Source organism: Denticeps clupeoides, chromosome 13, assembly GCF_900700375.1.
Source record: "Denticeps clupeoides chromosome 13, fDenClu1.1, whole genome shotgun sequence".
In the NCBI taxonomy this organism is placed as follows: domain Eukaryota; kingdom Metazoa; phylum Chordata; class Actinopteri; order Clupeiformes; family Denticipitidae; genus Denticeps; species Denticeps clupeoides.
The window spans coordinates 4,177,495-4,201,963 of record NC_041719.1 but is presented as its reverse complement, the minus strand read 5'-3'; the positions used below and the strand labels follow the sequence as shown (position 1 = coordinate 4,201,963).

At 48.8% G+C, this 24,469-nt stretch overlaps 1 protein-coding gene across 2 annotated transcripts; it reads right to left on the bottom strand.

Moving 5' to 3' along the window:
• Positions 1-1,121: 1,121 nt before the first annotated feature.
• aipl1 (aryl hydrocarbon receptor interacting protein-like 1) lies at positions 1,122-24,469 on the bottom strand. Of its 2 annotated transcripts, XM_029000572.1 has the most exons (8): positions 24,412-24,469; positions 13,011-13,556; positions 4,296-4,470; positions 3,995-4,174; positions 3,233-3,421; positions 2,674-2,850; positions 2,423-2,564; positions 1,122-2,338 (listed from the first exon to the last, which is right to left on the bottom strand). In XM_029000572.1, exons 3-8 carry the CDS (start codon positions 4,389-4,391, stop codon positions 1,440-1,442), a joined length of 1,683 nt encoding a protein of 560 aa, XP_028856405.1. In that variant the 5' UTR covers positions 4,392-4,470; positions 13,011-13,556; positions 24,412-24,469; the 3' UTR covers positions 1,122-1,439. The 2 variants fall into 2 exon arrangements, with proteins under 2 accessions (XP_028856405.1, XP_028856406.1); XM_029000573.1 differs by lacking the exon at positions 24,412-24,469 and having other exon boundaries at positions 13,011-13,777.

Here is a 24,469-nt window from a genome sequence, read left to right as displayed (position 1 = left end):
GAAAAGAATGCCGTTGCTGATACCCATTTAAAATCGGTTAGGGTTCGGGGGTAAAATCTGTGTCAGCACCACACAGGGTAATTATAATAGTTCTCTGCAGTGTACGCACTGCCCAGAGGACAGAGTAAATCCAGAGTGTTTCTGCCACACCATCACTGAAAGCTTCGTTCCGAGAGCACGACCCAGGGAAGGAATCCCCCAGGACGACAGGAAGCTCCCTATGATGTAATAACATCGACCCAGTCTGTGGCCACCTCATCACTGTCAGCTGTTTCCCCAGCCAGGGAGCATTAGTCACGCAGACACAGACACACGCGAGGCTTTTAGAGACTTTACACCCGGCCCGTACACACGCATGACTGTCAAAGACACCTACTAAGCCAGACAACAAAAATGCACATTCCTGTTTTCACAGAATTGGCTGTGGATTGCCCAGCCCAGATCTTGCTGCGTAAGAATTTTCTCTGTCTGTCTAGGGTTGCAAGCCACACTGTAATAACAGCAGCAGAAAGTACAAGTATGAAACCGTTAGGCACAGAAACAAAATGCACTTCAATGTTTAATGGTGTCCCATTTCTACAGGGAATCCATTAACCAATTTAACATGAAACATGAATGAACAATGCAGAGAATTGAGAAAACTGCAGTATTATATAAAATTCTACAGATCCCTGAAATTCATAAGGTCATAAGGTCATAGGGTGTGTCTCGTCGGGTCTTTCTTCGGCTTTCCATCAGGCTGCATACTGCACAACAGGAACATTTGGCTCTAATTTATCAAGCTTGATAATTAGCAGTTAGTAGCCGAATCCCTCATGGTCATAAAGCCATGAGAAAAAAAACATGTTGCAGAAAAACAGTGGTCATATTGCCCTGTTAATTGAAGTGCCATTTTCTTGCTCCCGTCCATTTTTCCCCATTGCATCTGAACGATCAGAATTAATAACCCTACCCCTGAATTTTAGATTGCCTGACCTTTTTTAAGCCTCACGGATGAAGCCACAGGAGTATGAAAAGGTAGAATTTGTCTGTGTGAGGTTGGAGAATCATGTACAGTGAGCTCCGCCTGGTGGAAAACAGTAGGACTACTGCTCAAAAAAGATAAATGCTGGAAAAACGAATATCAGTCTATTTTTATTGTAGAACTAAGAATACATTTGAAATTGTGAATAATACACATAAACTGTAATTGTGGCAAATAAATAATCTGTATTGAAGATTATTTCAACATGTATCTTCATACATCTTCAGAAAAAAATTACAGAAAAGAAATTGCAGAACAATCTGTCCATCTTCTTCTGTTGAACCTGAAAACTACACCTTTCATATTTTGCTCTAACACACACTGTACATCAAGAGGCAACATTCATATCTGTCGGGAGTGCCATGTTTCATTCATGTGCATCAACGTCTTTCTTATGCTTTCTGTCTTCCTGTTACTACTGTAGTGTGTCTTCATTCTCGGTCTCTTTTATTCTTCTATCGTCCTGCTGATCTGTCTCTTTTTCCTCATCTCTGTCTTTCTGTTCCTCTGTTTCTTCCTCCTGCTCCGCCTCTTTTTCCTGCTGCTCTGTCTCTATTTCCTCATCTCTGTCTTTCTGTTGCTCTGTTTCTTCCTCCTGCTCCGCCTCTTTTTCCTGCTGCTCTGTCTCTATTTCCTCATCTCTGTCTTCCTGTTCCTCTGTTTCTTCCTCCTGCTCCTCCTCTTTTTCCTGCTGCTCTGTCCCTATTTCCTCAGCTCTGTTTTCCTGTTCCTCTGTTTCTTCCTCCTGCTCCGCCTCTTTTTCCTGCTGCTCTGTCTCTATTTCCTCACCTCTGTCTTCCTGTTCCTCTGTTTCTTCCTCCTGCTCCGCCTCTTTTTCCTGCTGCTCTGTCCCTATTTCCTCAGCTCTGTCTTCCTGTTCCTCTGTTTCTTCCTCCTGCTCTGCCTCTTTTTCCTCGTCTGTGTCTTCCTGTTCCTCTGTGTCACGCTGCTGCTGTGTCTTTTTTTCCTCATCTGTGTCCTTGTGTTGCTTGGTGTCATCTGGCCGTTCTTTGCTTTCTTCTTGTTCTGGGTCTTCCTGATACTCGCTCACTTCTGGCTGCTCTATATCCTCCTCCCCCTCTGTCTCTTTTTCTCGCTCTTTAGGCTGCTGCTGCCTGAACATGCCCTTGCACATCAACCTGTCCTCCTCCTTCTTCTCCTCCATCCGCATTGTCAGCACAGCCAGAGCCTTATTTACTGGCTTCCTCATTCCAGGGTCCAGGTCCAGAACCTTGAGTAGATCTGCCCTGGCCTCGGCCTCGTTCCACACCTCCATGTGCGCTTTGCCCCGCAAGAAGTACGCTTTCATTACCCCTGCAGATAACAGGCGTGAACAGTGGGGTTAGTATCTATACTCCACCACCTTGGGTGGGGTCACCGACTGTGCGGCTCACTGACCTGGGTGCTGGTTGATGATGTCAGTTGTGTGCTCAATGACCTCATAATACTCGTCCATGCGGAGGAGACACTGGCAGTAGTTCAGCGTCAGAGTGTTAACCATCTTCTCGTGCTTCAGCCAGGGAGCTTCCCACGCCTTTTCCTGAGTGCACGCACGCACACACACACACACACACACAATTTGTAAAAAAAATGTAATATCATTGTAAACATTTTCTAGTGTGTTTGTCTTTTTTTTCTGTCACATTCACCTTTGTCTGAATATTTTTGATGCAGATGATGGCTTCCTTGTACTTGTTGCAAGCTTCCTCGTATCGTGCCAGTTTGAACAGTTTGTTGCCCTGGCCATGCAGCACCGGCACGGCCTTCAGCCTCTCCTCATCGCTCAAAGCCCACGACTCACGATTATATTCATTCCCCTGCTGGACCTAACGCACACATTTAGAAAGAATGAAGAATAAAGAATGACGCACACATATATGTCGGTACCACTTATGTTCATTTGTATATACAATTGTCAAGAAATGTTCCTATTTCAAAAACACAGCTATAGAATTTTTTTTCAAATGGCAGTTTTTCCAAACTGTGGTCATTCTGAATAGAATAAATTTCTGCTAAACAGGCCTCATTAAATCCATATAAATATATATTAAAAAGAACAGTCTCAAATTTGCATAAGCAATTCTGCACTTGCTCATAAATCACGGGCCTTTATGTGAACATTAATTAGTCCTGATATTGTTATAGAAAATCGATAAAGCTGTTGACCCACGTCCATTCAATGGTATGTTTGCAACTGTGATCTCACACCTTCAGCAGCTCCAGCACAAAGTAGAGGGGTTGCGGCTGCTTCTGCAGCTCGTCCAAATCATCGTATCCCAAGCTGTGATAGGCAAACATGTTGGCCATGCCGCAGGTGTGAATGTGCCAGTCCACCGGGTCTTTGCCCTCTGCAATGCGACGGAGGCTCTTAGCCACTATGGGATATAGGCCAGTGTGCTGTAATGTTAGACATTAAGAGCAGCAAAACTTAATTAAAGCCCTCCTCCAAAGATAAATTGTACATATATATGTATATATATATATATATATATACACACACACACACACACACACACACACACACACACACACACAAACACACACATATATACATATATATATATATAATACTTATATATAAGTGTGTGTGTGTGTATGTAAATATGTATATATATATATATATATATGTATATACATGTATATACACACACACACACACACACACACACACACACACACACACACACACACACACACACACACACACACACACACACACACATATATATATATATATATATATATATATATATATATATATATATATATATATATATATATATATATATATATATATATATATATATATATATATATATATATATATAAGCTATAGTAAACACAGCACAGATTCAAAAGGGTAAGTGTTGCCAGCTGTCACCACAGATGGTTAAAATATGGGATCAAATATGGGGAGTCTTGAATCCTGCTTAATCACACAAGTACACATTAAAAACGAAAACCACTCACGGTGACATCACACCAGAACTCCGCCACCTCGCCAATACGCATGGATGACAGCAGCGTCTCCCACACGTCCAGTTTGAACATGTTCCCAATCACAATCTCCATCGGCACCCCCACTTTCTTACTGTCGTCAATAACGGTGCGTTCATCATCGCAGAGCTGAGTGCGGAAGTGAAACGTTACCTGGAAATGGCATATGAAGAACAATTGAACCCTGCCTTTCATTTATGCAACTGTTTTTGTATCAACGTAGGGGGGCTCATGAGCCTGGACGAGGCTGTGCATGGGCCCCGGGGTTCCTTACCTTCGTCCCGGCAGAGAACCTGGGCACTGCATTGGTACCCCCATGCAAAATGGTCTTTCTGATTCCCTCCACCCCGAGCAACATCGCATCCTCCATCTTCTCCAAGTCGACTGAGCGTGTGCGGTGCCGTGCTCAACAGGTGTGAGCAGCCAGAGTGAGAAGGCTCATGGGCCGCCTGGGATTAAGAAGACAGGGATAACGGGATTAGCGCCGCTGCCCCCTCCCCTCCGGGGCCTTTCATCCACAGAACGGCTCTGCTCAGCACTTCTTGCCGATTAGCAGCCTCCGCCAGAGCAGTCCGGAGCTTGCCAGAAACGTCTGTATTCGGGACACTGGGTTAAAGCCCCTTTGTTCCGGCCTGTGATCTCGCTCGATCACATGCGTTTGGAAAACTGAGTCAAATTACAGAGCCACTGGAAGAAAGTTATTGCTTTTATTAAGAAAGGATGGGAACTGAACCCGGTTTACTTACAGAAGGAAATGAATAAAACAATTCACCTGAGAGACAGACATATAGATATATAATATTTATTTTTAAAATACAATACTCTTAAAGGACAATTGGTACTCTTAATGGTACCAACGCGGCCTTACGTACAGTAAACGTGGGCGCTGTAGATGTTTACATAAATTACGCTGTCCCCTAATACTGTATCTGAAGTCTCATTCAGATATTGTATTCATTTTAAGATTAATTTAATTTTACATTTACGGCATTTGGCAGACGCCCTTATCCAGAGCGACATACAACTTGCTTTCAAGTTACCATCGATGAAGAGATCAATTCCGGTTCACTAGGACCCCAACTATGAATACAATCTTTTTATTCACTCATTTTAATTTAAGTTTACTGCAGAGTCTTGTGTGATGGCGCTAGAAAAATACATTTGTGCTCATTTTTACATCTAAGCAACTGCAAGTCGCGCTGGTCAGTGGAGATAACATTTTAAGGGAGAGGTGAAAAATTCTCTGGGCGGACAAAGCCTGAGAAACGGGAGGTAACCTTTTCCCTGATGACGTCATAAGGGGACAAATTCCAGATTCTGTTGTCTGATCTGCCGCTCTCTGAACGGTGAAGCAGAATGACCAAAGCACTCTTTGCACCAATCGCCATTTCGGGACCATAGACAGGCTAGGGGAACTCGTATCAATGTCAAATCATCTCACAAAGTGACATTTTCATGATGGGGGACCTCTAAGGTAAGTTAGCAGTAAAAGTGGCACGTTGGCAGGCGATCCAGGTGAATCCGGCCTTCTGCTTTCAGAACCTGCGCTGTCAGCCGCAGCTGGCATGGTGGTCTCGGGGTTAGCGGGCGTGCGAGGCCGGCGGACGAACCCAGTGACCCCACATCTGGCTGCCAGCTGAAGAGCGTGCGGCGCGGAGCCAAGACGCTGAAGCCATCCGCCGCCTCCATCGTTCGCAGATCGCTGAGAAGAGCAGGCAGCCATTTTTACGATTGTTGTTGGGATTAAGGAGGGGAAGGGGGTGACTATTTGAAATGTCTGCTTAAATGCGACAGCCAGCCCTGCAGAATGACGAATGTGACATTTATGAATGTGCATGTTCTCTGGAACCTGACACGTGTGCTGAGAAATTTTCTCAAACTGGACTCCTGTTTGCATTCCTCACAACGTTTGGTCATCGCCATTGCGCAACAGTTCAGTATGTCCTTGGGTTCAGGCCAGCCTCCTGTGTGCAGCCCTGTGCCGCCATCGTGTGGCCATAAGGGGTCACATCTACACACCTCGCTTCGCTTTGCTCTCCTTTCTCGCTTACTACTGCACACAATGCATCTCGCCACGTTTCCTGTTACCAAAGATTAATTTTCCTAGAAAAGAAATGAATTCGATTTGATCAGCAGATCCCTTGTGCCATTTCATGGAGCTGAATTGTGACTGGGAGGAGTCTGTTCAGGCAATGGACCGAAATGAAAGATAGACTGTGCTACGGAAAACCGTCGCCTGTAAATCGTGGCGCCGGGGCAGAACCAAGGGCCAGTGTTCAATATCCGTTGCTATGGGTACACGTTCGGCCACTGTTTCCTGCCACATGGAGTCGCGGGCACGTTTCATGTAAGCGTTTCCAGACCGCCTCTCCTCCTTTTGTAGAGACGACACAGCGAGAACGTGCGGATTCCGCGTCCGGCAAACTGTGCCGTTTCAATGCAAAGCACTCGAAACCAGTGAGATTCGTGGAACGCGACTAGCTGACTCCCGCCCGCCGGGTGTACAAAGCGAAGGCCCTCGGAACTGTGCGTGCCTTGGGAGCCCGGCGCGGCCCGGGTGGCTCTCTTCGCCGGGCTGCCGCGCACCTGCTCCACGTGTAAAGGCCGTCGGCCATGGCGTAGGCAATCCCTCCCACGTGCCCGGTCCCCTCGCCAGGTCTCGGCGTTTGTGTGCATGCATGCACAATCGCCGGGGCAGGGGTCCCGTCCTGAGCCATTTACCGAGAAGTGGCCAATTAAATCGGCCCGATGAGGGACAACTAAACTGTGATTTTTTTGTATTTTTTTTCCCCCTCCCTTCATGGCAGCAACCCACTGACTTACACACGGGAGGGTGCCCTGAGAGTCGCATTGTGTCCCCGTGGCATTTAAGTGAAAGAGTGTGTGGTGTGACAGAGAGTGACAGGCCGCGCTGACCCAGCACAGCGCCACGCGCTTGCAGACAGGCGCGGGCCCGGAGGAGGACGGGGGCGTGGGGGGAGGGGGGAGGGCTGATCTCCCTTCCTGGAAGAGCGTCTCTCTCTCTCTCTGGCCTTTCTGCTTGTCCCGTCCCCCCCCCTGAGCCGCGGGGACCATCACATCATGTGGGGCTCAGCTGGACGCCCCTCTGCCTCGGCTTCGCATGCAGAGTGGAAACTGGATTATGCTCTAACCGGCCTGGTCGGAGAGTCACTTAGCTGGTTGCAGTGGGGCAAAAAAGTTCTCGGCAGTCACCGGTTGTGCAAGTTGTCCCACTTAAAAAGATGAGAGGTCTGTGATTTTCATCATAGGTACACTTCAACCGAGAGACAGAATATATTTGTATATGGTGCAGAAAACAAGTATCTAGCACCTACAAACAAGCAAGAATTCTGGCCCTCACAGACTTGTTACTTCTTCTTTAAGAAGCTCTTCTATCCTTCACTCGTTACCTGTTTGAAGTGGTTCTCTGTATAAAAGACACCTGCTCGCACCTTCAAAACAGTCAGACTCCAAGCTCCACCATGGCCAAGAGAGCTCTCAGGACACCAGGCAAAAGATTGTACACCAGAAAACGGATTGGGATGAGTCAATCTACAATATTCAAGCAGATTGGTGAGAAGAATTCTGTTGGAGAATTTATTAGAAAATGCAATCACTGACAATCTCCCTCGTCCTGGGGCTCCATGCAAGATCTCACCTCGGGAGGTACCAATGATCTTGAGAACGGTGGGGAAACAGCCCAGAACTACATGAGGGGAACTGGTCAGCACATGTCCAGACCCGTCTAAAGTTTGCCAGAGACCATCTGGATAATCTGGAGGAGGATTGGGAGAAGGTCATGTGGTCAGACGAGACCAAAATAGAAGTCGTGTTTGGAGGGGGAAGAATGCTGAGTTGCATTCCAAGAACACCATACCCACTGTGTAGCATGAGGCTACTTTTCCTTAAAGGGTACAGGATGACTGATCCATATTAAGGAAAGGAAAATAATCCTTCCATCAGTGAGAACATTGAAAATAAAACATGGCTGGATCTTCCAGCATGACTGTGATCCCAAACACACCACCCGGGCAACGGAGGAGTGGCTACTTAAAAAGCATGACAAGGTTCTGGGGTGGCCTAGCCAGTCCAGTGGCTTGTCCAGCAACAGCCCCAAATGATCACAGATCTTCAGAAGATCTGCATGGAAGAAAATACCTGCAAACCTGGTGAAGACCTACAGGAAACGTTTGACCTCTGTCATTGCAGACAAACAAACTATTTTACAAACCACATTACAAACCATTGAGGTGAAATTTTGCAATTGACCAAATACTTATTTTCTGCACCATTAGATAAATAAGTTCTTTAAGAAACATACAGTGTGATTTCCTGTCTCATCTTTTTTATGTCGGACAACTTTTTTTGCCCCTCTGTAGATGTCCATCCACCTGGCCGACAACGTGTGAAGCCCAGTCCTGTGACGTGAACCACGTGTTGCTGCAGGGGAACTGAACCGGTAGTGAAAGGAAGCGGCTCCGCTGCTGAGGCAACATAAAGCCTCGTCCACTCACAACACCGCATGCATTTACCAAGATTTTTCCCGTCTTGTGCAAATGGGCACAAAACGGTAAAGTTAATCTGGCCCTTGGCGACCTAGTATCATTAGCGCTAATCTCCAGTAGGAAATTGGATTAATGGGCTGTGACCCGTAGCCTCTTCGACTTCTGCTCCTGTCAGTCAGGCAGGAGGCTTTGATCTGATTCGTATTTTACAAACTAGTGAAACACAGAAGGTCTCCTCATCTTGGCTGAATGGTTCAGTCCTTCTTGTGCTTTGGCTGCTCTGTTTCCTTGATAAAAAGACCCACTCGGTTGTTTCATGTTGAAAAATGTTGTAAATGTTGACCTTTTCTTGGGCAAAACTGATGCCTAGAAACAAAAAAAAAGACTCTCTAATGAGTCAGTTTTCACAGAGGTATAAATTTACCTTTTCTTCTCTGACAGAAGAAAAAGACTGTAAAAAAGAACAAACATACACACATTCACATCCTTCAGATTTTAGAGGCAGTGAAATTAAACATTGTAAAAGAGTCTACTAAAATATAAACCAAAAAATAAATGTCTTTACAAAATTCAGCACACATTTTCTGCCATAATGGCCCTAGTTTAAACTCTAAATTCTTAAATACAGTCTTTTTTGGGAATATGCTTCGCTCATTATCCTTCCTCAGCAAATACAACACATCAGCCCAGAGACTCTTACATTGGCCTTTTATGTCCAAATGTTGGACACTGTATACAGAATGTTGTATAAGCGTTCAAACGTACACACACGCCATGACCCCTCACCCACCACTGATCAAATGTGACAGAAACATGCCACCTCTGCATTTCCAACGTAGCACCACACCAGTGGATCTGCCACTTCCACAGCCCTCCTCCCCACTTCACACTCTCTCTCTTTCACACACACACACACACACACACACAATGGCACGCCACTGATAATACACACTGACTGCACCGAGGGGGAGAAGTGACAACCTGTCAGATAAAATAAGGCAAGTCCATCGTAGACTGCCTGATTTCCTGATCACGAGGCTGCCTGCTAGTGTCTGTAAAGACAGTGTACGTATGGTGCAGGTGCCAGGGCTGCTATTCAGGGCCTGGATGAAAGATTACGTGTTCAGATCTGGACGCCTCTTGTTCCTGACCCACATCTTTACAGCAGCAGCGTGGTTTAACTTACTGGATGCTTATCATACCGTAATCAGTGAAGATGTACTGGAACACCAGGCTGAAAGATTCAGAATATCAAATCCAGCAGATGCTGCTGTGCTCACAGTTTAATGATCACATTAACACCCGTAACAGAATAACTCTGTGTCATTTACTGCATGACTGAAATATCACCGTGTGAGCAAGGTGCCATGGTGTGTTGCAGTAGGGCTTTACGCTCCCGACGTCTGGAACATATATTTTCCTTTTTTGAAGCGTCTGTGGTCTGAAATGTAAACCCTAATCTCACGCACCTGATGGGACTGTGTGGGATGGAGCACGACTCCGACTATACGACTCTGAAGTTTTACTCCAGCACTCCAGGAACATTGTTGGAGGCCCTGTACGTGCGATCGAAGGTGATGGGCAGCTGACAGGCGTCTGTGCACCACCCCCCTACGCAGATGGTACGTAGTCTGGAGGGCCAACGGGTGAATCATATCCCCAGATATGCTGTGAGGGAGTTGTGTGCGATCGCGAGACCCACTCTCAACTTGCTCCTCCACCTCCCCATTAATCCGACTTGCAGTGTCTGGACTGGCTCTCTCCCCCTTTACATCGAGGGTCAGATTCCACACCTATGATGAGTTTCCTAATGATCTGCCTGGGACTTTATTTCAGTGTGTGTTGCTGAGGTGCACTCAAATTCAAGCATAGGTCCCAAGTTGGGCCCATCAAAGCCCTTAGCATTAGAAAAGATTTTAGGGCTCAATGCATAGAATTTTAGTATAGTTGTTTTTTATCGCCCTGTTTTAATTAAAAAAAAAATCTTCTAATTGTTCCATTCTAGTCCTTGCCTCAAGCAGCCATTTTAGTCTTTATTAGTCTTAGTCATGTCCATACTCATTGCAGTCTATTCAGGTTTCAGTCGACCAAAAGTCTGAGCATTTTAGTCATATTTTAGTCAGCATTATCCATTAATATTTTAGTCTAGTTTTAGTCAATGAGAACTGGAGACAATTATCTAGTAGCACAGACAAAACATTTTCTTTTAGTCAAACCCACGTCATAATTAAAACAAGGTTATTTTATTAATATATTATAGTTACCTTACAGGCTCAAGAATACTTTATATTCATTCCAGACACTTTTCCAGTTCATTGTAAAGAAAGTGCGTCCAAAGATCGAGATCGTCATTTTCTCCCAGCCATCTGCTCATCCCTCACAAGTATCCTGAATTGATGCCACAATTTCGTATTGCGGAAGTGATGTCATTGGTTTGACCCGATGGGAGAAACAGGAAACAGAAACCATAATATAATAATGCGAATCAACACAAGAGCTTCTGGTGCGAGGAAATAATGTCTCGTCTCGTTCTCGTCAACAAAAATGCAGAGACGTTTTAGTAAAGTTTTTTATCTTGTAAACAATATTACATATATTTTGTTATAGCTATCATCACATGACCCGCATTTACATCACGTCTTGTCTTCATCACGCCAAAAGGTTCATTGACAAAGAGGTTCGTCATAAATTCAGTTGAAAAAAACAACGACACTATATTCTCGAAATGGATTTGAATGTTCTAGAAACTGAGCTGAGCTCCAGCAGAAGGATGCAGCTCGAATAGAAGCGGTTCAGGTGGGAGCAGGCTGTTCGCCAGCCAGCGTTGCCTGGGCCTGCTGACACGCCTCGGAGAGACATGGCCAGAGAATCGGCATGAACGTTCCCAGAGACATTCCAGCCCCACAAAGCGCTCGGAGGTGATTCTGTACTTAGCAAGACTTGAGGAGCTCACAGGGGGCGGACTGAATGACGCGTCATCTCATGGAATGCCTGATCCTTTTAGCCACCTAAATGCACAAACGAGAAAAGCTGCCAAGTTCATTTACGAGTCGGTTTGTATTATGCTAATTATCCGTCCCCATTTCCAAGTCTGTACCTGCACTGTCGCATACTCAGCATGCCAGTGTTGCAAGAAAAGAGCAGCTTATTTTGGTCGGTACCAGGGTACGTTTGGAAAAGAGGACGAAAAACCTGCTTGCTTATGGGCAAGGTGAGTTGCTGCTGTGTTGCCCATTGACTGCCGCAGCTACAAATGGCCAGAGTTCTCCCCGAGTGAGCCCCATGTGCCTCCTCTCGACCTTTAGCTACATACCACTGCACATAGCAGGCAGTACAAAGGGCACATACACACGTACACACTCTCGCACACACACACACATGGCCCTGCTGACACAGCCACCTTTCCACAGACACGTGTGCTTTGGCAATTCTATTAGCTCCGTCGCCGTGGGAGAGCGGGATATTCTGGGATGGCTGACAGATCAGATCCTTTCCCGGGACGCCCTTTAACCACACTGGTCTCCAGGGAGGAACAAAATTTCAGGTGCTCTACGTGTGAGTCAAGTTCTCCGTGAAGCTGATTGTGACACCATTGTGACACCATCTTTGTGACAGTTTCGGAACGTTGCATTCACATTTGCTTGGGTCCGGGTAACTACATGAGTTCGTGTCTTCTTGCTGATAAAGATGATAAGAAGCACTCTTTTCTTTCAGCATTTGTGTACACAGTCCATTACCAACTGTGTAAGCAGCTAGATATTAAAGGTCATACATAAGGTAGACCATTCAGTCAGTGGGCTATTATCTTACAGTGTGCTATAAACAAAAAGAACTGCAGATCACACATCGCCCACTGCCGTCACAACAGTGGTGTCCAATATCAGTTCTGGAACCCTACCTTCCAGGAAGTTTTCTGGCTTCTTAAAAGAGAACAGGCCAAAATCTCCTCTTGCACAAGCACTTTTCACAGAAAAGATTATGGATTGGAATCTGCATAATTTATTAGTCATTAGCCTGAACTAATAATAATTTGGTTGGTATTTTTCGTTGTCAGGACTAGAACGTATAGTTTGATGGCTCAATTACCCTACATATGATATATAGTTATCATATTACCACCACTTGCACAATTATTTGCAATAATTTTCCACCATATTGAACATATTCCTGCCCTATGCTTCATAAAAATTATAGTGTCCATCTTATGGGGGAAAGTTGCACAAGCCCAGGACCAGCAGGACAGAGCTGCACCGTTTTATCTTGTTCCACACCACAAAGAAAAAAAGAGGAGGTCATGGGTCATGCAAACATGCCCACACAGTGACCCCCACAGCCATGGGTGGCAGGACAACTTTGAAGAAAAACAGTCTACATTCAGCGGTCAGATTCCACGTGCAAGTTATGAAGAAAGGAACACTAGCAGCCAAAATTTGGATTTTTATTTGCTAATTAAATACATTTCTTTATGTTTACTTGCACATTACCTGTAAAGCTGTTTATGAGAACTACGGCTTTCGGCAGCCGTACCTGCAGGTGACATCTCAGCGAGATGGTGACAGCCAGGCAGACAGCAGTAGGCTAATAGGCAGCCTCACTCTGACGAGCCGGCCGCGCCCAGACGTACTCGTTGACCCTTCGGAGAGTCATCGGTCTCCCAGGGGCACTCATCCTCCACGCCCCAGACGGAAATGGGTCGGTTAAGCTGCAAGGGACCCCGCGCATTTTCTGCAAAGTCGTCCATCGTCTGTCATAACAATTTCCATGTGCAGCAAGACTGAGCAGAGAAACCTGCTATTGACAATTTCCTGAAGTATGCGAGCACGCACGCAGCGCCCGTCCCAGTGGGGACCCATGGCCAGGCCCGACCGGGCTAAATCAAAGGCAGGCTCCGCTCACGTGGCCCTGCATGAGGCCCACAGACATCCAGCCCACTGCAGAACCGGCAGCGGGAGTCCGGCCCAAAACCTTGCACCCAGTGCAGTGCAGTGAACCTCGGCGAGCGGGCCCCGGGGTTTACTTCAGGACACGTTCTGAAACACAGAAGTGGACAGAGAGACAAAGAGTGTGAGGGAGAGAGAGGCTACGCGACATGGAGAGAATACAAAGGGTCACTGTACATGCTGTGCGGTTCTGCTTTCGTTAAACAATAGCTGTGCATTAGCTCTGTCTCGTCACCCTAGTAGATAGATGCCACTTCGCCATGCTCACATGAAAAGGCCATTCTCTGTGGGACAGGAAGAAGGACCTGGATCGAACCACATGCCAAATGGAAATGTATGTCTAAATGTATGGAGTATGAGTTCATAAGTAAATATAGAAAAAGAAGATGTGCCATCTAAATAGGTGGTTCCCAACCTTTTTACCTGAAGCACCCCCTGCCTGTGTCCAAGACAAGCCAGGATTCCCAATTCCTACTTGCATGCACATTTTAAAAGAATAAAACAATTAATTACAAAGTTTTATTTGCAAAAAAATATATATTTGTCGTCCATTTAAATAAATGGCAGTCACTGTTTTAAATGCACCATTTCCATACAGCCATGGCCCTGTGAGATCTTGCAATGTTCAATGTTTTGGGGCAGTGGTGGCCTAGTGGTTAAGGAAGTGGCCCCGTAATCAGAAGGTTGCTGGTTTGAATCCCGAGCTGCCAAGGTCCCCAAGCACTGCTCTCCGGGTGCCTGTCATGGCTGCCCACTGTTCACCAAGGGTGATGGTGAAACATGTGAAACACTTTTACCAATCACCGAAAACAAATTTCCAAGCTGCTATAGACTTCCTATAGACCGGAAGTTCGTGTTTGCTTACCGACCCGACCCAACCAAGATTTACAGCTCTAGTGTATGTATATAGCATACTGGATTATACTTGATAATTTGGTTGTGGTTGTGTTGTGGTTCTGCGTAGCTAATAAGAGATGATAAAACACGCTGTATTAGTGACTGGGCTGGGACACGTGTTTGGAAAGGTGGTGAGGTGTCCTCACCGTTTGATTGAAATTGGTGAGCAGTGGGCAGCCATGACAGGCGTCCGGGGAGCAGTGTGTGGGGACGGTGCTTTGCTCAGCGGCACCTTGGCGGCTCGGGATTCGAACCGGCAACCTTGCGATTACGGGGCCGCTTCCGTACCGACTAGGCCACCACTGCCCCTAGAGCAAATAAGGCAAGTCATGTGCAGGGTGAGGTTAGCTGAGGCACCACATCCCTTAAATGAGATTGTGGGGCTTGTGAATTTAGCCCTGGCCCGACTTTCTAAAGAATGACGTAACGGTCTGGGTGACAGGTCCTGTCCTGACGTCACCGCTAAGATTAAGTGCGAGAGTACACTAACGCTAGATTACAGTCTCCCCGCTATACGTTCCCTTCATCGTTCCGTTTTCCCGTGTTCTTTTTGCAGCTCCGGAGCAGATCAGCTCTATGCGTAATGAGTCTTGGATGACGCCGACGTTAGTCACCGCGGGGTATACACATGTTCTGAGTCATCGACTCCCTAATATGGCTTTTCCAGGAGCACCTAATGAATCCAGCAGACTGTCACAGCCAACTCGACGGGGGCCTGTGAATGTGCAGCATGGAACAACGCGTAGATATCCCAGTATCCCAGATGAAGGGTGGGTTCTGGCTCACGCAAGATCCCAGATTCTAAACAGAGATTTCTGTTACTCGTACTACAGGGGAAAATGTGCCACTTACAGGAAACCTCCAATAAGCGTTGAACAAGTCGCATGTTCCGCCCTGGTGTCACTATGCATTAGGCCTAAATATTGAGTGTGTATGCATGCTTTAAACAAAGTCACAGCCCTCCACTCTCCTGAGTTCAGACAAAATGGCTGCCAGCAAACGTTATGTAGGTCAAACGGAAAGTGTTAAACGCACCGGCCACAGAAAGTATGCTGCCGATTTTTAATAAACCATTAAGTCAGCTATTAAAAGTCTCTAATTGCTGTATTGGTGGAGCAGAAGCCCGTAAGAGGAGCACAGCTGCTGAAAGCGGTTCTGTTCCATCGCCCTTTCGCCTAGAAACGATATACGTGGTGTAGCATCTGCCCCCGGGGTAGAGGTCAAGAAAGATTGCCGGGTGTTGGAGCAGCATTGCAACACTCTTGTTTCGTCAGGTGCACTCAAAATGATCCCCCCAGTAGCCGGGCGCCTGGGCTAATCGGGCTAAGAAGCTTTCCCGCAGGTTCAGGGGGAATTTAGCCGGGTTGTAAACCCCTTGGTACGGGGCCGGAGCCCTCTCGGCTCAGTCAGAACATGTGAAGAGGAACAGATGGGCTTCAACCGGCCCTTTCCCCGGGGCTCACAGTGGAACCTGACACAAGGGAGGAGAAAGGGATCTCGGGGGCAGACAGGAAGTGCGTATCCGATCAGGGCGTGTAGCAAATGCCTGCAGATCCTGGGGAAATGCAGACATCCAGGGAAGAAAAGTGCAGATGTGAGGAACATCAGGATCGGTTGTCTGATTTAAGGAAGATGGGAAGCATCGGTCTGCTAACGTCCTTTTAAGGTCACTGACCCATCGAGTATGAACATTACCGAAACGTGTTGAAACAACCCCTTTTTCAGAGGGTACGTATGTGCTACGGACGATTGATCTACCGTAGGTTAAGAGTCACTGCCAAGCGGTGGCTGTTCTCATGCATGGTCCAACGTGGGGGTTGGATCTGGAGAGGGTCCTTTTGTAAAAATTAAAACACCCACAGTTTTGTTTCTCAGAGATGTTTTATTTAACAGACAAAAACTGGTGTTCATTCAACATTCACAGGGCTTTTATTTCCAAAAAAAAAACCACACACAAAGATGCTCAAGACAGACCTGCTACTCAGGAGCGATCAGGGACTGATCCGTCCCCATCTTTATCCCGCTGGCAGACTCCGGTCTCCAGGATCACGTGAACTTTTGCTTTGTGCCAGTTGGTCAGTCCTGCAAATGTCACTAGCCTTAAATGTAAAAGAGCTGCACAAGTCTTTCAAAGCAAAAACCTAAAAAATGAAATACTTTGCCTTAAATTTGTTTTACAGTTTGCAAAACCTGAAGTAGCTCCAAGGATCCTCCTTGACATAAACGTAGATTGAACGTTGCTCAGAGAAGCAACGCGTGGCATTTAGCCCTCCAATGAAATGAAAGTAGGAATTCAGGTGAGCAGCCTTGGCCCACGACCTGGGAGGTCCCGCCCCAGGCAGTGATCCGTTAGAGGACCACAGTGGTCCCTAAAGGAGAAGACGACCCCTTGCTGGAGGGTGGCATTTACGAGAGACCCGAACTCCTCTGGTTTCTGGATTACTGCATCCGCTTCTGCTAAAATGGCAAGAACATTCTCTACCTTCACCTGGTTCTGCGGTTATAAAAGGGACACGTTTTCATATCCTGTTTTCAGCGCCGCCGCTAGCCTTGAAGTGAGATTTACTGCTTGTTGAAGGCCAGGATCTGTGTGTCAGAAGGATGGGGGTTAAATGGTGCCATGCCAATGAGCAAGCAGGGGAAGAAAAGAAAGAGGAAAAACTCTGATGGCAGAGCTGGCTGAACTAGTGAGGGCAGAGACTCGTCCCATGCTTCAGGCTGAACACCAGCTCCGCATTTCTGCCTCTGGTCGCGTCAGAGGAGCCGCAAATCAATTGTCTGGCCCAAATTCCGAGGGAACGCGCGAGAACGAAGATGCACGGAGTGACATGTTGGCAAGCAGCTGGCGCAGTTTTTGCTCTATGAAAGCATAATGCAGGCCACACCTCTCACCCAGCACTGCACCCAAATACGGGCAGGGGGAACCTCACCAGCTCAGGAATGTGGCTGAGTCAGCACAGGTCCTGCCCAGTAGCCTTTGTTTATGCCTGAACGAAATGAGCAAATTGCTCAGTCAGTCAGAGGTGCCAGTCTGGAACAGGAGGTGGATCTATACGAGGTGAAGGCAGTCAGAGCTCGGTGTTGCTCTCCATCCACTGGCTATGAGGGAAAGAGCCAACCACAACAGTTCTTCAGCTGGCAGCTTTAGCTGGTACACAAAAACATAAAGCTTGCCAGTGAAGAACTGCTGTGGGTCAGCCAGTGAGCCCCTCGGGGCAAACCGGTCCACTTGCAGGGCAGCGAGGGCCCACGTCCATACTGGCCCTGTAGACAAAGAGAAAGGGAGGTGGAGGTTACGCTAAAAGGTTACTAACAATTTACTCCACATCTCCAGCACACCACCACCAGCAACACACACGGTCCCAGAGCTAGATAACAGACGACCGTACAGCCGAGCTGGAAAGAGAATCCAGTGTTTTCCGAGTGAACTTTCCAGATTCTAAAATTACATAGGCCGAGTTCAGCCAGGCCAGTGTGTACTTATCTCTGACCCAGAGCCCTGATTGGATTTACAGCACATAGCATTTGTGAGACATTCCTCCACCCCACCCCTCTACACTTTCCTTTTTCTCTCTTCTTCCTTTATTTCTTTCTTCTCCTCCACCACCACCTCCCACTCAGGCGTGCGGAGAAGTGAGATTCCAGTAGCATTTAACCATCGAATTCAGTCTGGCTGAAGCATTGCGGGCCTTCTGGTGAGAAAAGGCTCTTACGCTGCCAGATCAGTGAGAGTGGAGCAGAACAGAGCAGTGATGGGCTCCGTGCCCCACTGCCACCCCCACCCCAGCTCCAGTCCAGCCTGCGGCCCACCACCAGCCTTTAACCGAACACTCACAGGAACATCTTGACAGTTTCTGTTGGGCTTTTTTTTTTTTTTTTTTTTTTTGAGCTCCATGGCTATGAATGCTCAGCTTCCTGTTTAAAACAGATGCTGGACTGCTCACATTCAACCTACTCCACCTGGGATTTACTGACTTTCCAACAACTTCAACTGGGGCCATTCCTTCACTACATGATGCCATATGAGCCACAATGTACAAAATCACTACACTAGACAACTCGTGAATTAAGCTTCAGTAAAACGCAAATCTCTATTATCACATTAGAAATAAGATACAGCCACGATGAAATATTGAACACTGTACTAGTCTTAAATCACAAACGGGAGGTAATATTACCTCCCCATGACTGGTAATTATTTCAATTACGTGTACTTATACATTCATCAAACGGTTTCAGAGATATTGGGGAAAAAAAAAAAAAAAAAAGGCAGTGTCTCAGATCTCACGAACGGCGCACAAAAAAAAAAAAAAAAGCTACACAATACGTTCCCACAGCTGAGCGCGGTAGGAATCTCGGGCAGCGTACAGTCACTTCCTCAACCCCCCCCGTGCCACAGCAGTCAGCACCTCAAAGGCACATTGATCAGAGCAGCCAGCAGGTCTGTGGTAAAGGTTTTTTTTTTTTTTTTTTTTTTTTTTTTTTTTTAAGCGGTTCAAGGACGAGCCCTGGGCGAGCGTGGCTTCAGCAGCGCCTCGGCGAACCAGACGACCTCGCGCCGCGGTGGAAAGTGGCAGGACGACGCAACCGTGAGACAGAGGAGTCCGGTCCTGCCTTTTTTTTCACCCCCGACCGAACGCACTCGCTTAATCCGCGAAGGAATGATGCTGCCGCAGCGCGAGTGAAAGACAGGAAAGGGGCGCTGCGTTTATTTCACTTGCAGTCATCAAAATTAGTCGGGCAAAATTGACCAACCCTCCCCTTGGGCCGTTCTGCCTGGTCTTAAGCGTGTGGATATCAGACACCCGAGAGTCTGAATGAGCCTTTGTTCTGCGGCGGGGAGATAAGATCCCTTTATGTCCAGAAGGCTACAAACGGGGAGAAGGCGAAGGAACGCAGTGACAGCGGGAGCTCGTGGGCCCGTCCACCAGGCTCGCACCTGTAGTCCTCCAACACGGAGCCACAGCCGCACACCCCAAAGGACAAAGGTCATCCTGCAATGACCCAAAGGGACTGGGGGGGGGGGGGGGACGACTCATCAAGGCTTGCAAATTGTCCCCAGGGACCTTAGGCTCAGGCTCCCTGTGGGTTACCCTGACATGGGGGCGGGGAAGGAAGCGAAGGAGAACTCACTGGCAGCACTGTTAACACAGTGTGTGGAACGCTATGTTCCTGCAGAATGATTTATTGTGCACAATTACAGTCAGGCAGTGTAACTGAGTATGTGTGTGTGAGAGAGAGAGAGAGAGAGAGAGACTGTCCCATCATGCACACGGCCACATCTGGACTTCCACGAGCTCTCCGCCCCTTATGGCCGCATGAATAACTCTGACCCGGCCTCCGAACGACACCATTCATTCATCAGCGGGCCAGGGCCCTCCACATCATCTCAAACCGGAGCGGTTGCCTGGGTGACGCCAGAAGGTGCGTAATCGCACCCCCCCCCCACCCTCCCTCACCGGAACAGCAGCCTGCTAACGTCATGGAGACGACATAATGGCAGAGGGCGATGGGTGGCAACACGTGCGCTGTTCCAGGCTGCCGAAACATCCCCGATGACGAGGGCGGGGCCCGAGGCCGCGGCTGCTTTTATGGGGTTGTAGAAGGGTGGTGTGGGTGGGTGTTCTCAGGCTTATCAGGCCAAATAAATACATCGTGCCCCCAATCCACTCCAGCTACGCCCCAACCGCCACAGAGCCGTACATAATAACCCAATCATAATTTGCCATCAAAGTCAGGCACAGATCAATGGGCTAGTCACCCTTCAATTCCCAGATGAATAAATGAAAGGAAGTGGAGACGTGAGGAGACTGCCGGAGGGGAGGGGCGCGTCAAAATCCACATTTTTAGCCTCGTCGTGGTGCGCAGGCTTCGGCTCCAAAACTAGAGTATTAAAACGGCAATCGGAACCTGCCAACAAGCCACAACCACTTTTCACCGGAGAGATCGCGTTTGGTCTCAATTGCCCCCTAAAGCAAGGGAGCTCGTGAAGAACAAGCCAGCGGGGATGGAAGGAGGGGGGAGGGCCGACCACACCCAGTGGTGAAAATGCCTGAAACGCTCATCGTTTGCAGTTCTAAATAACTTGAGGTCAGAAGCACGGACTGGCATTCCGCTCAGAATCCGCTCGACGCTTCGGAGAGCCCAGAAACGGCGTTTGGCACAGGGAGCGGGAGAAGAACATCTTGAGCGGGTTCTCTGCATCCGGAGATGCATTCCGCGCGGATCAATTAAACGCTCTTGGTGGTGGGGTTTTTTTTTCTTCCCCCTCTGGAAATGTGCGAGATCTCATCGGGTAAAGATGGAGCGCTGTGCTCCATTACGCGTTCGTCGCCATGTCACACGGCCACAGTGAATTATTCATATGTATCGAGTCCCCACGTCCACCTACGCCTCCGCGCTTCCTTCATTACAAATTTACGCAGGCGGCCAAGGGTAAAAGGGTAAAAAGGCTCCACTAACTCCACTAATAAAGATCCAATTGGCGGCCAGCTAGTTGTAATTGGGAAACGCTACCTGGTAAACCACCAACCGGGTTAGCAGCAGGGTGGGAACAGGAAGTCAACAGGAAGAGTAAACTGAAGTCTCGTCCGGCCCCGCAGGCATCTTGGAGACTTCCTGCATCCTGGAGCCTAAAGCCCAAAAGGCGGTTGGTTGGGCTAAATGGCGGATCGTCATTTTTGGGTTTTGTGGCCAAAAAAAAAAAAAAAAAAAAACGGCACGAGCCGGCAGGAGGGTGAACGTTTGGCGGCGTCGGCGTCCTCGTGCTCCACCAGAGTCCACCAAACGCACAAGCTGGCACAGAAACGAGCCATCTTGTCCACGCGGCGTTTCCACATTTCAGACGTACAAACGCATTTGTGAGGTGCGACGCATTTTGAGGATGTGCGGCCCCGCCTTCCAAATTAATCACTTGTTTGGGATTAAGGTCCCCGTAAATGGAGGATTGCTGTACGGGTCGCCCCCAACTCCTTGGCCTGGGTCGTCTATAGTCTGAACTTCACCCTCCATTGAGAAAAGGAATTCTTACCGGCCACTTGCTAAACAAACCAGCGCGCAACCAAAAAAAAAAAAAAAAAAAAAAAAAAAAAAACCCGAGATCGGAGCGGAGAGAGGAAATTCCAGCCGGCTTATACAATGGAAAGGACTGTGAGGCAACGCGGAAGCGGCACAACCACGTCAGGAATTCCTATAATCTCCCGCCAACGTCGGCACCGCGAGGGGACCGGCGCAGGCTCCGAGTGGGGGACCTCTCGGCCGGTCCTCGCGGTCGGACGGGGAACCCCGGAGGCCGCTAGGTAGAAACGTGCCGCGCCCCAATCAGCATCCCTTCGCCAGGTGGGACTGTTTACGTACGTGCCTTGGCGCAACGTGTAAAGAATTAACGGCGACCCATTTGTGCAAATTAGGGCGGAGCCTACGAACTCTGCCGGGTGATTACGCCTCTTAGAAGCTCTTAATTCTGCTTCTCAACAATCGGCAACATCTGGCCCAGATTTGAACAAAATTCTCCTTTACACAACTTTCGGCGTTGCGGCATAACGAAGACTTCCCAACTCGGCCCAACGTCGCACCGCACCACATTTGGTGGTTTCCCGCCTCGTTTTTTTTAAAAGGTTCCAGGGATCTAAGGGTGCAACGCGGCACGGGGAAAATCGCGTTTGCGTTCCTTCCATGCCGATGAGTCAGTCGGCACATGACTTCTGCGACGCCGGTCCCCCCCTCCCCGCGTTCCCATTAGTTCCGAGGCGGCTATACAGAAGGCCTGAGCCTACATTCCACGGCAGAACCTTCTGGAAGGCCGTGCCTGGCATCTCGGAGGTGGAAATAAAAACTTTATCTCGGGTTCCGCTGCAGCGCAGGGCGCGGGAAGAAAACTGGAACGGGACTTTGAAGCCGCACGCGTTTCGTTCGCCGGCGCTCGTGCCGAACGACCGACTCGCGGTTACGCTCGACGGGTCTGTTCCTTCCTTCTCAGGCCCTCTCCGTCGGTCAGGTCCCGGTGCCGCGCATTCCTGGGATGCCTGGTACATATGGTACAAATTCCATCCCGTCTGTTGGGGCCCGGCGCGCCTCCCCTCGGTGCCGGGGCCAGTGCCGGCTGGTGGAGGGAGGGAGGGAGGGAGGGAGGGGTGCGAGCGGGTCTGAGAGACTGCGCCTCTGTTCGGCCCTCGGCGCAGGAGGTGCGCTCGGCACGGGGCCGGGCGGGGGGGGGTTAATATTCCATGACAAACGGTGGAGCCGTACCTTTAACCGGGTCACTCGCGAGGCCGGCGGGCCATTTAAATCACGGGGAGATTACACGGGTCCCCAAGGACAAGCGTTTCCGAGGCAACCCATACAAGTCACCCGGTGCCACGCGCAGAACGTTCCCAAAATCTCACTTCCACGGAGCGCCTCGGCGAGGCCTGCGCAGACGCAGCCGGACCGAGCCCTGCAGCCGGATCCAGGCCGGGCCCCCCGAGCTCCAGCCTCGCAGGGAAGAGGAAGACGGGGGCCGGTACGGCATGGCGGGCCCAGCACTCCGTCCCCGAGGGGGCCGCGCAGACGGGAAGCTCGTCTGTCCTTCGAGGCGGCGGCGGGCCCCTCCACCGCGCTCCCACACACGCTCGACTGCGCCGCGGCCACCTGCCACGGCCAGGCAAACTGCTGTCGCGGCGAGATACGCCCCCGCTGCCCACTCACTGTCTGTTCCGTTCACTGGGAACCAACGCTCTAATCCGCAAGGCTCGCGGAACGCCGAAGATGCGAACGTAACCGCGGGCGAAGAGTTAGTGAACGTCTCATGTCGCATCGCCACGATCAGCTCGCCCACGAGAACGTCGTCAGCGCAACGGCGCTTAATTAAAAGGTCCCTTCACCGGCCCGGCGGACCCGCAGCTCGTCACCGGTCGGAACATTATTCTGAAGGACATCTGCAGCTGCAGAAGGTCCGCCAGGCCACCGATGGGCCGGATTCTCCAGCTTCAACTACTGGCAAGAATGGAAGAATACGAATCCAGTCTGAAAACGTTTTCAAAGTAGATTTTTTTTTCCAACAAGATGAATTGAGAACGTGGTATAGGGCTGCTAGTAGCCTAGTGGGTAACACACTCCTCTATGAACCAGAAGACCCAGGTTCAGAACCCACTTACTACCATCGTGTCTCTGAGCAAGACACTTAACCCTGAGCGTCTCCAGGGGGGGACTGTCCCTGTAACTACTGATTGTAAGTCGCTCTGGATAAGGGCGTCTGGTAAATGCTGTAAATGTAAATGAGAACGTGAGGTACAGACGAAACAAGCGTACAGCAGAAGCGACGGCACTGGACCGCAGCCATCGAGCTGCGAATCGTGTAGGAGGCCGGGAAGAGGCCCGTGGTCCTCACGCAGCGGGGCCAGGAAGTAAACTGCAGCCTTTTCACGTCCATGAATGAGGACGACGCGTCAGTGTCACAGAGAAAGAGAGTCACTGGGAGCCGAAATGGCCGTCGTGCGCATTAACCGGGACGGCGGGGGGTGGCATTCCAAAGCATTCCTCTCTGAGGCTTGAGGACGACTCTATGTCTTTATAAAAGAATCACAACCAATAGCCAATCAATGGGAATTTGCACAGCAATAAACGGAAATTGCATAACGGGCAGACCTTACGCAGGCCTCGTTTCGCAACCGTACAGCTAAGAAGCGTCTCTTAATGAACTGAAATTAACAAACCGAGTTTAACCCAAAACACTTTGAAATGGTCGAAGCGCGGTTGGATAAAGAGGACTTTTGGGGCGCCCGCAAACTCTTACATAACCCCTGCCTGAGTTTCCCAGAGAAGAATGTCTGCGATGCACTGGACAGCGTCCCGGTCTAATTCAAACAGGACGACCATGGCCGCAATATTATAAAAGCATTTACCAACAACGGTACCCGTTCCTCACCCGGTGCCATGCAGCACTCACACCAAAGACCCCAGAGTCGCGGCCCGGCATTTTTTTTTTTTTTTTTTTATTCATTTTTTTGTATTTGGGGGACTGGTTTTGCAGAATCCACCCACAGTCTGAAGTGACAACATCTCGTCTTACCTTGAGGTCAAGGGTCACCGTAGATCGGCAGCCGGAGCTTCTTTCTTTCTTTCAAATC